Source organism: Notolepis coatsorum (genome assembly GCF_963971535.1).
Source record: "Notolepis coatsorum genome assembly, chromosome: 9".
Lineage (NCBI taxonomy): Eukaryota > Metazoa > Chordata > Actinopteri > Aulopiformes > Paralepididae > Notolepis > Notolepis coatsorum.
The window spans coordinates 27241725-27256836 of NC_140173.1; the positions used below are offsets into that span (position 1 = coordinate 27241725).

Here is a 15112-nt window from a genome sequence, read left to right on the forward strand (position 1 = left end):
CTTTCTCTGGTCTGCATCCCCTTAACAATTGTGTGTATTGAGCCGTACTGTATTGTACCCATTCTGCAATCTGTTCAATAAAGTTTTCATTCATTCAGGTAGTCTTAACTTGCATTGTGAGAGAACACGTTTTTTTTTATCAGCTTGTCCTCCTCTCTCCCACTGTTTATACAACTAAGGTTGATGGTCTGTTCAAGGATGTGGGAAAAGATGCAACAGCACCCATTGAAGACGCATCTGAAAGGTACTCAACTCATTGATGGGATTTTAAATTAGTATGACCTCTCAGGAGGATTGATTGAATTGATTGATTGAAAACGTTATTAACAGATTGCAGAATGGGTACAGTACAGTACAGCTCAATACAAACAACAGCTAAGAGGATGAAGACCAGAAAAAGACTTTCACATTGTTTACATAAGGGTCCTCCATTTTCAATTCATCAATATGATGAATTGAAAATGGGGGACCCTTATGTAAACAAGACGAAAGTCTTTCTCTGGTCTGCATCCCCTTAACAATTGTATGTATTGAGCTGTACTGTACTGTACCCATTCTGCAATCTGTTAATAAACTTTTCAATCAATCAATCAATCAAGACATTTATGACATACAACTATTATACTGTCGGAAATTAACGTCAGACTTTAGGCTTATATCATATATAAATATATTAGTTAATTAGGAACATTGCTTAAGTTAAAAGTCATTGATAAATAGGATTACAGTACAATCAGTATGAACATTTGAGAACACTATGGTTGCCTTTTACAATGAGAGGCTTTTAGGCCAAGGTTAGATGGGCCCCCTTTATCTCCAGAAAGGTGGCTGGTCAATGCAGGGTGGACGCCTGTGCATTTTCTTGTTACATAACCGAGCTGGATCATATGGGAAAGGACACAGGTGTCTCACACTTGATTGGTCAGCCAGCGAAGGCACCCTAGGTGAGACAGTATATCAGACCATTTTAGAATAGAGGGAGAGAGCTCCTTGGCCACTCTGCTATACACTGCATTGCTGTCAACAAGCTTGTCGTGATCCATGGACCACCCGATAATTCATGTAATTATGCTTTCTGATTATTCAATAAAAAATACCATACATGATGTTTGAACTCATTGTCCTGTGTCTAATATTCGATATCCTTTTGTCCTGATTGAGGAACAACCAAATCTGGCTCCACAATACGGTACTGTGTAAGAAAGAGAGAACATCATAACATTTTAAATCCGAAGGGGAAGAAACTGTACATTAGAATACAGGACCGGATTATAGTCCGTGTTGTCTGTGTGTATATGTGTGTGTGTCTGTTTTATGATTTGTGTGAAACTGTGAATGACTGCTGTTCTCAAACTAACATTCCCAACAGATGCCAAGAACTGCAGAATCTCGCTGAAAAGACAATGGGAACTCTCAAGAAGCTGACCAAAGTTAGTGCCATATCGTTTGTTTTGCTTCTGTTTTTGTGTTGGTCTGAGGGTCATTTCTAGGAGGACAACAGGCAAAGGTCATCAGTAGAAATCACAGCTGGAGGTGGAAGTCTTGCACAGTGAGGATGGGAGTCTCTGTGTGGCCATGGCTGTACACACTTTATTCACTCTGTATAAGCTGCACCTCCAGTTCTAACTACATCTTCCTCAAAGGAACATTTACATGCCATCTTCCCCAGAGTAAGACGAGAAGATTGATATCAATTTCACCTCTGTGCGTCAATTTTTAAGTCGTTGTATTAAGTTGTATTTCTTCACTTGTGACGGAGCTAGGCTATAGCTGCTCCCTATTGAAGAAGAAGTCTTTATTTGTCATGCAGATTTAACACACACATGCGATTGGTGACCCACAGGAACACACACACACACACATACACATGCACTGGGACACTGATGAAATGTTCTCTGCACTTCCCATCCCGTCGTCCTTCCCACCAAGGGCAGCCGGGAGCAGACGAGGGCTGCAGCGTGCACCACGCCGGGGACCAATCAGAGTGCTCCTGTAACGTCTTGGCGTTAGCGATCTGTCCTGCATGTTTTTCCATTGGGTTTATCTTTTCGGGAGGGGAAACCCTTGCGAGCACGGGGAGAACATGCAAACTCCACACAGAAAGGCCCGGGAGGTACCCCACTGGCAACCTGGTTGCGTGTATGCTTTCTACAACGCAGTTGGGCGATTTGCGATTCTGATTGGCCACTGACGTTTCTGGTCATGTGACATGTGCGCCCAATAGCGTGACGAGCTGTGTCTTTGCCCATTTCCGCGTCGAACAGCCTGCAAAGCACCTGGCGTTCTATCGCCATGCTCTAAGACAAACTCTAACCTTAACCAACTTCGAAAGAGTGCCTAAGCTTAACCGTCGAAAGAAGGGCAGGCGTTCTATCGCCATGCTCTAAGACAAACTCTAACCTTAACCAACTTTGAAAGAGCGCCTAAGCTTAACCAGTGTAGACACTTGCGGTCCCAGGATTGGGCGTACATGTCACATTACCAGAAATTACCTGGCCAATCAGAATCGCAAATCGCCCAACTGCGTTGTAGAAAGCATACAAGCAACCTGGTCCCCAAGCGGGAATCGAACCCAGGACCTTCTAGCTGTGAGGCGACCGTGTTAACCACTACACCACCGTACTGCTTCCAGTCCTTGTGCTAAGCTAGGCTAGCTGCTCCCTACAGCTTCCAGTCCTTGTGCTAAGCTAGGCTAGCTGCTCCCTACAGCTTCCAGTCCTTGTGCTAAGCTAGGCTAGCTGCTCCCTACAGCTTCCAGTCCTTGTGCTAAGCTAGGCTAGCATGCACCTGTACCTCTTTCTCTGGGGCTACTGGACACACAGAGATGAAACTGATATTGATCTTCTTGTCTGACTCAAAATGTTGGAGTGTTCCTTAAAATAAAAATAGCTCACCCTCTCCTTGACAAATAACAGTTTCTCTCCACACCTATAACAGGTTTCTTGTGTAGAATGAACTACATTAAACATTTGTATTATCTTCTCTTCTACTCTAATAGCTAAATATACACATACGTTGCAGTTCTTCTTCTAGGAAGGATCAAATGACAAATAACTAGGGATGTCCGATATTGGCATTCAAATGTGATATCGGAAAATATCGGTATCGGTTTTCAATAATTTTTTAAAAAATGTTAACTTTTTTTTTTAAACATTTATTTAACCTTTATTTACCCAGGCAAGTAAGAACAAATTCTTATTTAATTTATTGTCAAAAGTATGCATAATGTTGTGTTAATTCCACGACAAGAGATATGTAATGTTAATTACCTGAAATTATTCCGTTTTTGGGGGGGTGGGGGGGAAACCCTGCATATATCGGTATCGGTTGATATCGGTATCGGGACAATAAAAAAAGTTGGACAATATCGGTATATCGGATATCGGTAAAAAAGCCAATATCGAACATCCCTACAAATAACTAAACCTAACGTTGTCGAAGCTCTAATTTCCCTCCTCGCCTTCTCACCCCGTCCGCTTCCTGGCCGTCAGGCTGATGAGCCGGCTCCGGTAGGGAACTACGAGCAGAGGAAGCTGGAGGAGGAGAGGCGCCTGCAGGGCCTCGCGGAGAGACTGAAGACCCTCTCGCTGGAGCTGTCGCCGGCAGGACCGAGCTCTGCGGCAGGGTCAGTCCTTCTCCTAGAGTCACTCGGCGGTGTTTACATTTACATTAACATTACATTTAGTCATTTAGCTGACGCTTTTATCCAAAGCGACTTACAAGTTCTGTACGACAAGTCATCAGGAAGGGCACAGCTCTATCAGCTGAGTAACAATGTTCATCAAAGTGTTGAGTGCTACAGTGTAGGTTAGTTTATTAGGACAAGTGCATGACAGTAAGGTTAGTTAGGGTTAGATTTTTATTTATTTTCAATTTTATTAAACATTTTTATCAACAGCGAAAGATTGGACGGGTTTCGGCTGTCCTAACTGGTGTGGGTAGTTCATTCCACCATTGTGGGGCAAGGACTGAGAAAAGGCGGCTTCTCTTTGATGACCCTCCCGGAGCTTGGATAGGAGTAGGTCTGAGACGGCCAGAGGATGCAGAGCGACTCTTGAGGGTGTGTAGTTAGAGACCATTGACCGGAGGTAGGCGGGAGCGGTTCCCTTTGCCGCACGGTATGCCAGGTCGAGGGCCTTGAAGCGGATTCATGCAGCAATGGGGAGCCAGTGCAGGTCCCTGAGAAGTGGGGTGACACAGTGGGGTGTTGTCGGGAGGAAGGGCGCCGTGCCGAAGGGGCTCCTCGCCACACGGGTCTGGCAGGCATTGGACAGCGGCAGGGAAACAATGAGAACGTTTGGACCCGTCTAGAAGTTGCTTCAGCGCAGGCACCTGTGCTCCCACCTTTTGCGCTTGTCCCGCGCAGCTCAGTGGGTAGAGGGTTCGACACTCTTGAGCATGGCACTATGACTGCCAGGGTTAGGCGTGCAATTCCCACTGGGGCTACCCATGCTGAAATGTATGCAACAAGTGACTATTGTAAAGCGCTCTGTGTACTACTACTGCTACTAGGAAAATAAAGGTAGCCATTCATTCATTTATTCACCAGCCGTCAGTGATCAGTCTGAACCACATGTCTGAATTTTATTTTGCTTAACCCTTTCACTGCCGCACTACCAAACGGTTAACCCTTTCACTGCAACAATTCACCCACGGTTAACCCTTTCACTGCCACACAACAGCAGGTTGCCGTCAGTTGTGTGATAGTAAAGGGTTAACCTTCTGTCGTGTGGCAGTGAAAGGGTTAAAGGTAGAATATATAATGGCGTCAAACAGTGATCTCTAGGCAAATAAGGCCCCCGCTTGGTACTGCACTTTGTTTACATTTTTTGTTTTTTATCTGATGTGTGGGTTGAAGTTTAGTGGGGATAGGGGAAGGGGTTGCTACTGCTGGCCATACCCAGGGGTGCAGTCGTAATATGGGCGGAGGACAAACGGTATCCTATTATTATGCAAAGTCTAGGCACTTATCACCTAGACTTTGCATAATAATAGGATGCGCGCACTTCGAAGCCCAAACGCCGTTTGACCACGGTTGCCCAGCACTGCACCACTGGCCATACCCCAGGCACTGTCAAGAGAGGTCTGGAGAAATGCACTGTATAATAAGTTAATAAACTCTAACCCAAACATCAAAACAAAATACGTAACATTTTAAATTATGAACAAGCTAGCCACAGTCAGCAGCTGTTTGGAGAAGCTAGTTGCACTCAGCAGCTGTTTGGAGAAGCTAGCCACACCCAGCAGCTGTTTGGAGAAGCTAGCCACATCCAGCAGCTGTTTGGAGAAGCTAGCCACATCCAGCAGCTGTTTGGAGAAGCTAGCCACATCCAGTAGCTGTTTGGAGAAGCTAGCCACATCCAGCAGCTGTTTGAGAAGCTAGCCACATCCAGCAGCTGTTTTGGAGAAACTAGCCACATCCAGCAGCTGTTTGGAGAAGCTAGCCACATCCAGCAGCTGTTTTGGAGAAGCTAGCCACACTCGGCAGCTGTTTGGAGAAGCTAGCCACATCCAGCAGCTGTTTTGGAGAAGCTAGCCACACTCGGCAGCTGTTTGGAGAAGCTAGCCGCACTCAGCAGCTGTTTGGAGAAGCTAGCCACATCCAGCAGCTGTTTGAGAAGCTAGCCACATCCAGCAGCTGTTTTGGAGAAACTAGCCACATCCAGCAGCTGTTTTGGAGAAGCTAGCCACACTCGGCAGCTGTTTGGAGAAGCTAGCCGCACTCAGCAGCTGTTTGGAGAAGCTAGCCACACTCAGCAGCTGTTTGGAGAAGCTAGCCACACTCAGCAGCTGTTTGGAGAAGCTAGCCACACTCAGCAGCTGTTTGGAGAAGCTAGCCACACTCAGCAGCTGTTTGGAGAAGCTAGCCACACTCAGCAGCTGTTTGGAGAAGCTAGCCACACTCTGCAGCTGTTTGGAGAAGCTAGCCACACTCTGCAGCTGTTTGGAGAAGCTAGCCACACTCAGCAGCTGTTTGGAGCAGTAATAGTCTGTATAGTTAGAGCCAGTAAGAGAACAGTCAGTCTTCTGTCTGGGTGAATGATGTCATAGCAAGGGATTGAAAAGTCACATTTCTCTCTGTGCCTTCAACGGTTTTGAATATCATTCTCTTCACTGTTACCTTTGATCTACAGTGATGCCAGGGAGGATGATAGTGAGGAAGAAGACGATGATGATGACGACGATGACGAAGATGACTCCAGCGATGATGAAGATGACCAGAGTGCTGTGAAACCCTCCTCTCAGCCAGAGCCTTCTTCTTACACGGCCATCAGTGACTTCAAAGGAGAACAGGAAGGAGATCTCAGCATTCAGGTGATTTACTTCCTCTTCGCTCTGCCAATCTGAATTAAAAAAACAAAAAGAACAGGTACACCTCACCGGTTCCTGACAGGCAGCGAGCGATCGAACTGGAGACGAAATCGCGCCTGATATGAGGCGTCCTGATATGAGGCGGCGCGTGTCCGAGTGTGTCTGTGTGTGTTACCTGGAAGCACACAGGGGCAAAGCAGCCTGCGATTCTTGACCAATAAAAAGTGTTTAGGGGCGGGACTCTGCAGCGTAATTGCTCAACTAGAGACACAGCGAGCGAATATTTGAGGGGGGAACGACATCGCCGCTCAGTTCGCTGTCGCTCGCGGCAGGTCAGGATAGTCTGATTGAAACTAATACATTTTAATCATTTTCGCAATCACGCTCGCTCGAGTCGCTGCCTGTCAGGAAGTGGTATTGTTTGTCTAGCAGTGCTGAGCTGAAGTGCTACACTGAGGGGATAGTAGTATAGACATAGCATAGTAGTTAGTAGTATAGGTATATCAGCATTGCACATAGTAGATAGAGTAGTGTTACCAACATTTTGATACGGATACCAGTAAAACGACACCACAGCAAAAACCTAAAACATCAGGAAAAGTTATGGAATATAATATTAGATGACAGAACATGGAACATTCTTTATACAATTATTTGTTTATAATTTTTTTTTTAAATAATAATAATCACACATCCATAAAGTCAACGCATCCACTCAACTCATAGAAAATACGGCATCAGGCTATTCTATAAGTATCTATTATTAATAAAATGGAGTATTGGAGCGTTTTTAATGGCTAGGTATCACAATGCTTTTCTAGTATTGGTGTATCGTGCAACCCTAAGACATAGTAGCCTAATACATAGTAGATGGTAGTATAGACATAGTAGCATAGTACATAATAGTAGAAGACAGTAAGAAAGTTATTGACGAGGAGTGTATGTTGAGCATCAGTGTGTTTTCAGAGAGGAGAGGTTCTGAAGGTCCTCAGGAGATGGAGTGTATGTTGAGCAGCAGTGTGTTTTCAGAGAGGAGAGGTTCTGAAGGTCCTCAGCAGAGCAGCAGATGGATGGTGGTTGGCCCAGGACTCCACAGGCCGCCAAGGACTGGTCCCTAAAACCTACCTGAAGGTTGGTCTGACAACCAGTCACACGTGTAATTCATTATGACATCAGTGCCATGTTAAAGGTGCTATAGATTAGATTCAGACACTAGATGTCGCACTAGAGCACCAGCAGGTCATTAAACCAATCAGGTGCACTAGGGATGTCCGATATTATCGGCCTACCGATTATTATCGGACGATATTGGCATTAAAATGTGATATCGGAAAATATCGGTATCGTTTATTATTATTATTTTTTACATTTCTATAACCTTTATTTACCCAGGCAAGCAAGTAAGAACAAATTCTGATTTTATTTATTGTCAAAAGTATGCATAATGTTGTGTTAATTCCACAACAAGAGATATATAATGTTAACACTTTAATCGCCGATGGCGTGTTTAGACGTCATTCCTCGCCATGCTCATTCTGCCGAAGACGCCGTAACTCGTCTTTGATGTCAATATTTCAAAAATCTGTGATCGAAATCATATTTCTCCTCCGGGGTCCTGAGATATACTGCTGATCTCCACTCAACTCTCTAGCGGTTCAAGAGCGCCATCTGGTGGCCGATCGGCAGATCGCCAACAGGAAGTGACTCGTCAAACAGGAAGTGCTCATCCATATTTAGTCCGGGCACTCGCGATCATTAGCAGGACTCTATCTCAACACACTGGATAATCAATCGCTCGACCTAACTCAATAAACAACGTTATTTGGACGTATATAGTATTATACAACCTGGAAATGGTTCATCAGGATCAACATCCCATAATCGAAAACTGTCTACTCCAAGCTGATCGTCCAACGGCGCGAGGAAGATACGGTGAGTTTCAACGTTATTTTCTAACGTCTTCTATACTAACTGATCTGATGATCATATGACCCACACTAGATGAATGGTATAACGTTGCCCACGGAATTATAAACGCCCCCTCGCCCATCCGGTCAATATCAGATGATACGTAGTAACTTCTAGAAGTACCTCCAGTTGAAATTTTTCATCTGGCACCGATCGCTACCAAACTGTATTTGATCATCAATATAATGCATTTGGAGCTATAAATCAAGTTCTGGAGAAAGCTGCAGAAAACGATAAAAGCATACTTATACTTTAGACCAGGGGTCGCCAATTAGGTTTTGCCGCGGGCCAGATTTTCCCCAAGCCCTTGCTTCGCGGGCCAGGATCAAAAACAATGGCTAATTTAATATACTGATATTGAAAAAAGACAAACGTTTTTCTCTGGTCTGCATCCCCCCAACAACCGTGTGCACTGCGCCGCACTGCACTGCACCCACTCTGCAATCCGCCAAACAAAGTTCTCACTCATCCATTCATTCATGAACAGCTCTCAGCTGTTGCAGATCACCGCGGCGCCGGTGTTCTGCGCGCAGGAGTGCTGGCAGCAGAATTCGAGGAAGAGTAGAATTTTGCAGAACACCGGCGGGTGATGAACAGATCAGAATGCATGAAAACACGACTCACCATACCTTCTTGTTTGTTGTTAAGTCCTCCAAAATCCCTGCTAATGTTTGAAACATGTCATATCCACTCGCCGCCCTCCAATTCCAGATTGGCGTTGAATGCAGCTACTTTATCTGCCAACTTGCCTCGTTGTTGTTGTTGTTGTTGTCGCCACATATTATGCAGAGAGGACGTCGGCTCGGCACGCAAGAATCACCGACATGTTACGATAAACCCGTATTTTAAGTATGGCTCCTGTTTATTAAAAGAAGCGTTATATTTCCCCGTTGCAAAGAATCTATCCAAAGATGTTTGTTTTGTTTTCTTCAACTCGCTCGCGAGTCGCATCTCGAACGCGGAAGTGAAAGTGTGTTAGGGAAAGACACAGGGCCCGGTGGGACTATTCCATTGGTTCTCCCAGTCCACCTGACCATTTCTAGCATTTCAATTGGCTATAGTGACAGACATGCTTTTGATGACTGCCGGTAGATAGATACAGCTTCACAATAAAAGACACCTTGGCGTCCCGAGTGAATATTTCCCGTGCGTCAAATAAATATCATATTCTCAAAATAATCTGACGGGCCAGAAATTATTGCTGGCGGGCCAATGTTGGCCCGCGGGCCGCCTATTGCCGATCCCTGCTTTAGACCATATTTTAGTATGAATATGTGAATGAAAAAGTATATCGTTGCTACACCCTGAACAATGGATATAGGACATTGAATGGGCCATAATAATGTCAATTAGCAATAGAATTTAAAAAGTTATAGCCCTGCAAAGAAGGGGAACTTCTCCATAGACAAATAGAGCTGGCTAGGGATGGTAAATTATGAATTATCAACCATCGGTTGATATCGGTATCGGAAATTAAGAGTTGGACAATATCGGTATATCGGTATCGGTAAAAAAGCCAATATCGAGCATCCCTAAGGTGCACCTATGCATGCGATATGTAAACAACAACAACATTCATTTAGGACTAAATAATTAATTTGGGATTCAATTAATTAATTTGGGATTCAATTATTCATTAATCAATAATATGTTTGGGAGGGGGGGAATTAATACTTTTATTCTGCACTTTTCTAAAAGCTCAGTGGATGTATTTAAAAAAAAAAAGATTACTCTACATAAAAACGTTATCTATAGCACAGAATATTTCTTATAAACAACTTGCTTTTGTATTCACTTTTGTTTTAAACATGTATACATTACATTTAGTCATTTAGCTGACACTTTTATCCAAAGCGACTTACAAGTTGTATTTGTATTTATTGGTTTAAAATACAGAGACAGTGCATATTAACTCATTCAGCGCCAATCACGAGTAAAGTCGGGTTAACTCGCCAACCGTTCAGCGCCAATCACGAGAAAAGTCGGGTTTTAATCGTTATTTCTTTTATTAGCTATATCCATTCATTTTTCATCCATCCAGCCTGATGTTATCATTGGGAATGGATCTGAGCTTGCAAAAGGGCAAATACCGCCTTCCAGTCGGTATTGCACTCCATTAGAAATGGTGTAGTTTCTTTTCTGGGACGATCTGAGCCGTGCGGGCAGGGTTTAAATACTCCGGCAGGACTAGCGTTTACAACGTTACATCTGCGAATGTCACAGTCTCCCCATTGATTAAAGCGATGGCGTTCTAAAGCCCCCTGGCTCATTAAGCGATGGCGCTGAATGAGTTAAGGAACATTTTACTGTAAATATGCCAGTTTAGCCAGGTTGGCTAATTTTCAACTGTAGTCTCTGGGGCAGGTGACATGAGCACTACAATAATAGTACAATAATTAAAACACAGTAGGAATCAGTAGGTTACAATACACTAAAATACATTAAAATACATTACAATACATCACAACCCCTCAGTTAAAATGGTCGCACACTTGACCATCTCTCAACCATGATTTTAAGTTTGATTTAAATGAAATGTATCTTTGATACTCCCTGAGCCGTATGTTCCAGGTGTGGGCTGCTCTCATGGAAAAGGCTGCCTGACTAAAAGCAGACCTCCTGTTTGGGACTACACAGTCCCCTCTTGCACCTGGCCTACGTGGTGGGTCTTTTCGGGACACCGAGCCTGAAAATGTTTCTTTTTACCTGGGAATCGATACCGGTACCCAACGGTACCTTTTTTTTCTGTACTTTACTCTCCCTCTCTGAAGTCTAAACTTCACAACACACAATCTAAAACCCCTTACCTCCTTCTCCCAAACCGATCTTGTATCTCAATGGGACTTCCTGGTTAAATAATGTAAAAAAGAAAATATATATATATATATATATATTTTTTTTTAATTGCAGGCCTGGCGATTTGATAATTGCATCATTCCAAATCGCGATTTCTATTAAAAATCGATTAATCGTGCAGCCCTAGTCCAGATAAGCATTCACTAAATGTTTTATAGTAGCTTATTACATGGCGTTTTCACATTTGCGGAAATGCTTGCTTGTGATTGGTCAATAGCGCTCGTCAGAGGTCCGATATTACTCGATAACGGACCTCTGTGGAACAATAATGACCGCTGTGTGCAGCTGTTCACAATCAAGGCCACTGACACACTGCATCAGTGCAGCCAATCAGACACACCTGCCGGCTGCACTGACAGCGGAGTGTGTGTGACGATGACAGCGGGAGAGACAGAACAGAACTGCGTCTGTATTTGATCTCGTCTTGTCGATGTAAAATTAATTAGGTATATTGTTAGTAAGTTAGCCATGTAATAAGCGGGATAATGTATAGCTATACTCGATCATTGTCGCAAAATAATTGACCTTCACTGACGTTTAAAACACCTCGGCGCTGCGCCTCGGTATTTTAAACTCTGTGTCGGTCAATTATTTTGCGACAATGACCTCGTAGCTATACATTATCCCTTACATAGTTACTATATTAGGAAGAGTGCATGACAGTAGAGGACAGTAAGAAGAAGATTTCATATATTGATTGAAGAAGTGTGTTTTTAGTCAGCAGCGAAAGATTGGTTGGCTTTCAGCTGTCCTAACTGGTGGGAAGTTTGTTCCACCATTGTGGAGCGAGGACTGAGAATAGGCGGCTTATTGTGTGTCCTTGTCCTCGTGCATCCTATTGCGTCCTCGCATGTCCTCGCATGTCCTCGTGGTGTCCTTGTGTGTCCTCACGGTGTCCTCGTGCACATCCTGGGAGAACACGTGATGCACAGTAGAGGCCTTTCACAGAACTTTGGAATACCCCTTCTTCCTCCATGTTGGAAGAAACAAAAGTTGCTATTTGCAAAACAAGGGCTACTATATGTTGATATATGAGGAATATGTCGACAAATATGTAATAATCAGATGTCTTATTACTGGATCTTGCAAACAATTCACACTGGAACAGTGATATCAGGCTTTTCCAGTGTTTAAACCTACTCCACCACTGCACAGAAATGAGGCATTCTCTTTGGAAAGTGGTTACCAATGGTGACGGGCAACCATGTTGGAAGAACCAGAGCCAACATCAGGTCTTTAACGTCCACGTTGGCGTGATATCAGTTCAAGTGACAGTAATGTTTGGTTCTTCTCCCTCTTCACCCACATGGAGCCTGACTGGTCTCATAGTTCACCTGTTCTAAACCACTGCATCCTGGTGTCATTCAAACCATTTGGCAGACATGCTACTCACTCAAGGTATGACAATATTCCAGAGTGGCTCTGTTGCGTGCGGGGATGATGATGATGATGATGATGATGATGATGAAGATGACGACGATGATGATAACGATGATGAGGAGGAGGAGGAAGGTGAAGAGCTCTCTGAGACCAAAGAGAAACGGAGGTGACGTTTTTCTTTCAACCACTTGGTGGCGACATTGGCCAGGCTTAAACACTGCACGTCATTATAGTCTGCAAGGAAAAACTAAATGTTGCTTAGTTGTTATTACTGTATGTACAATACAAGTGTAGAACAGTGCTGGTACAGGATACACAGTGTTTATGTATGTGCTAATATAGAGTAATCTTTGAGGTCATCTTGAGTGAGGTGGGGATGTTGTGTGATATAGAATAATGTTTGAGGTCATCTTGAGTGAGGTGATGATGTTGTGTGATATAGAATAATCTTTGAGGTCATCTTGAGTGAGGTGATGATGTTGTGTGATATAGAATAATCTTTGAGGTCATCTTGAGTGAGGTGATGATGTTGTGTGATATAGAATAATGTTTGAGGTCATCTTGAGTGAGGTGATGATGTTGTGTGATATAGAATAATCTTTGAGGTCATCTTGAGTGAGGTGATGATGTTGTGTGATATAGAATACTCTTTGAGGTCATCTTGAGTGAGGTGATGATGTTGTGTGATATAGAATAATCTTTGAGGTCATCTTGAGTGAGGTGATGATGTTGTGTGATATAGAATACTCTTTGAGGTCATCTTGAGTGAGGTGATGATGTTGTGTGATATAGAATAATCTTTGAGGTCATCTTGAGTGAGGTGATGATGTTGTGTGATATAGAATAATCTTTGAGGTCATCTTGAGTGAGGTGGGGATGTTGTGTGATATAGAATAATCTTTGAGGTCATCTTGAGTGAGGTGATGATGTTGTGTGATATAGAATAATCTTTGAGGTCATCTTGAGTGAGGTGGGGATGTCGTGTGGCTCAGTATACAACAGACGATACAGTATGACATAGGACAGTATACAATATGTTATGACACAAAGACTATACAGCCGACAATATAGTAAGACTTTTCTCTCATTTACCGTAACAGCTGTCTGTCTCTCAGCTGTTATTCTAATGGTGTCTGTCTCTCAGCTGTTATTCTAATGGTGTCTGTCTCTCATCAGTGTTTCCCATTCCAACTGGTCCAGTGCCAGGAAGGCCTTGTCTGAGGTGAGCTTGCCGCCATCACACCACGTTACTATCATCTGTGTTCCGCTCACGTCTGCTATCCTCAAAGCCACGCCTCCTCAGAGAGAGAGAGAGAGAGAGAGAGAGAGAGAGAGAGAGAGAGAGAGAGAGAGAGAGAGAGAGAGAGAGAGAGAGAGAGAGAGAGAGAGAGAGAGAGAGAGAGAGAGAGAGAGAGAGAGAGAGAGAGAGAGAGAGAGAGAGAGAGAGAGAGAGAGAGAGAGAGAGAGAGAGAGAGAGAGAGAGAGAGAGAGAGAGAGAGAGAGAGAGAGAGAGAGAGAGAGAGAGAGAGAGATAATTGTCAGTTTAACATAATTATACATATTTAGATGCGACTGCTTATATCTCTGAACAGTGTCCTATGTTTATTCGTTGATAAATGTGCCTCTCCCTACTGTGTGTGTGTGTGTGTGAGACAGATTGATGCGACTGACGTGTTGTCGTCAATGGGCGCCATCCCTTCAGGCTTCAGACCATCTACACTCAATAAGCTGCTAGTGGAGGAAGGTCAGCACACACACACACACACACACACACACACACACACACACACACACACACACACACACACACACACACACACACACACACACACACACACACACACACACACACACACACACACACACACATGTACACAGAACAGAGTAAAGAAATGTGTAAAACATGTAAGGTTGTGTACATGGATTGGAGGATATTACTGGAGTAGCACACTAACCCAACTGTACCTTTTTATCATTACTTTCCCAGAGCTATACTTCACAACACTGGCATCACTTGCCACTCAGTGGTTTCTAGATCCTGTATTTCTTTTGTAATCTGCGCTTGATATTGTTTTAGGCTGAAGTAACAAACTAGCCATAGTTTTAAACCCTTTGTAGTGTGGTAGTGAAAGGGTTAACCTTTTGTAATGTGGTAGTGAAAAGGTTAACCTTCTGTAGTGGTAGTGAAATAGTTCACCTTCTGTAGTGAAAGGGTTAACCTTCTGTAGTGTGGTAGTGAAAGAGTTCACCTCTGTCGTGTGGTAGTGAAAGAGTTCACCTTCTGTCGTGTGGTAGTGAAAGAGTTCACCTTCTGTCGTGTGGTAGTGAAAGAGTTCACCTTCTGTCGTGTGGTAGTGAAAGCTTAACCTTCTGTAGTGTGGTAGTGAAAGCGTTAACCTTCTGTAGTGTGGTAGTGAACGAGTTCACCTTCTGTAGTGTGGTAGTGAAAGGGTTAAACTTGTGTAGTGTGGTAGTGAAAGCATTAACCCTTTGTAGTGTGGTAGTGAAGGGTTAACCTTCTGTAGTGTGGTAGTGAAAGCATTAACCCTTTGTAGTGTGGTAGTGAAAGAGTTCACCTTCTGTAGTAAAAAAATAA

The 15112-nt window shown here is 43.6% G+C and overlaps 1 protein-coding gene across 1 annotated transcript in view; it reads left to right on the plus strand.

Annotated features, from left to right (window-relative positions):
• The first annotated feature begins 200 nt into the window (after positions 1-200).
• The window catches only part of nphp1 (nephronophthisis 1), a 70836-nt gene continuing 55924 nt past the window's right edge, over positions 201-15112 (plus strand). Inside the window, exons 1-8 of the mRNA XM_084321067.1 lie at positions 201-244; positions 1370-1430; positions 3492-3625; positions 6135-6315; positions 7342-7443; positions 12552-12682; positions 13693-13738; positions 14173-14260. Of these exons, the coding sequence (XP_084177193.1) occupies positions 1404-1430; positions 3492-3625; positions 6135-6315; positions 7342-7443; positions 12552-12682; positions 13693-13738; positions 14173-14260 (709 nt within the window). The 5' untranslated portion in view covers positions 201-244; positions 1370-1403. The remainder of the gene's footprint in view (positions 245-1369; positions 1431-3491; positions 3626-6134; positions 6316-7341; positions 7444-12551; positions 12683-13692; positions 13739-14172; positions 14261-15112) is intronic.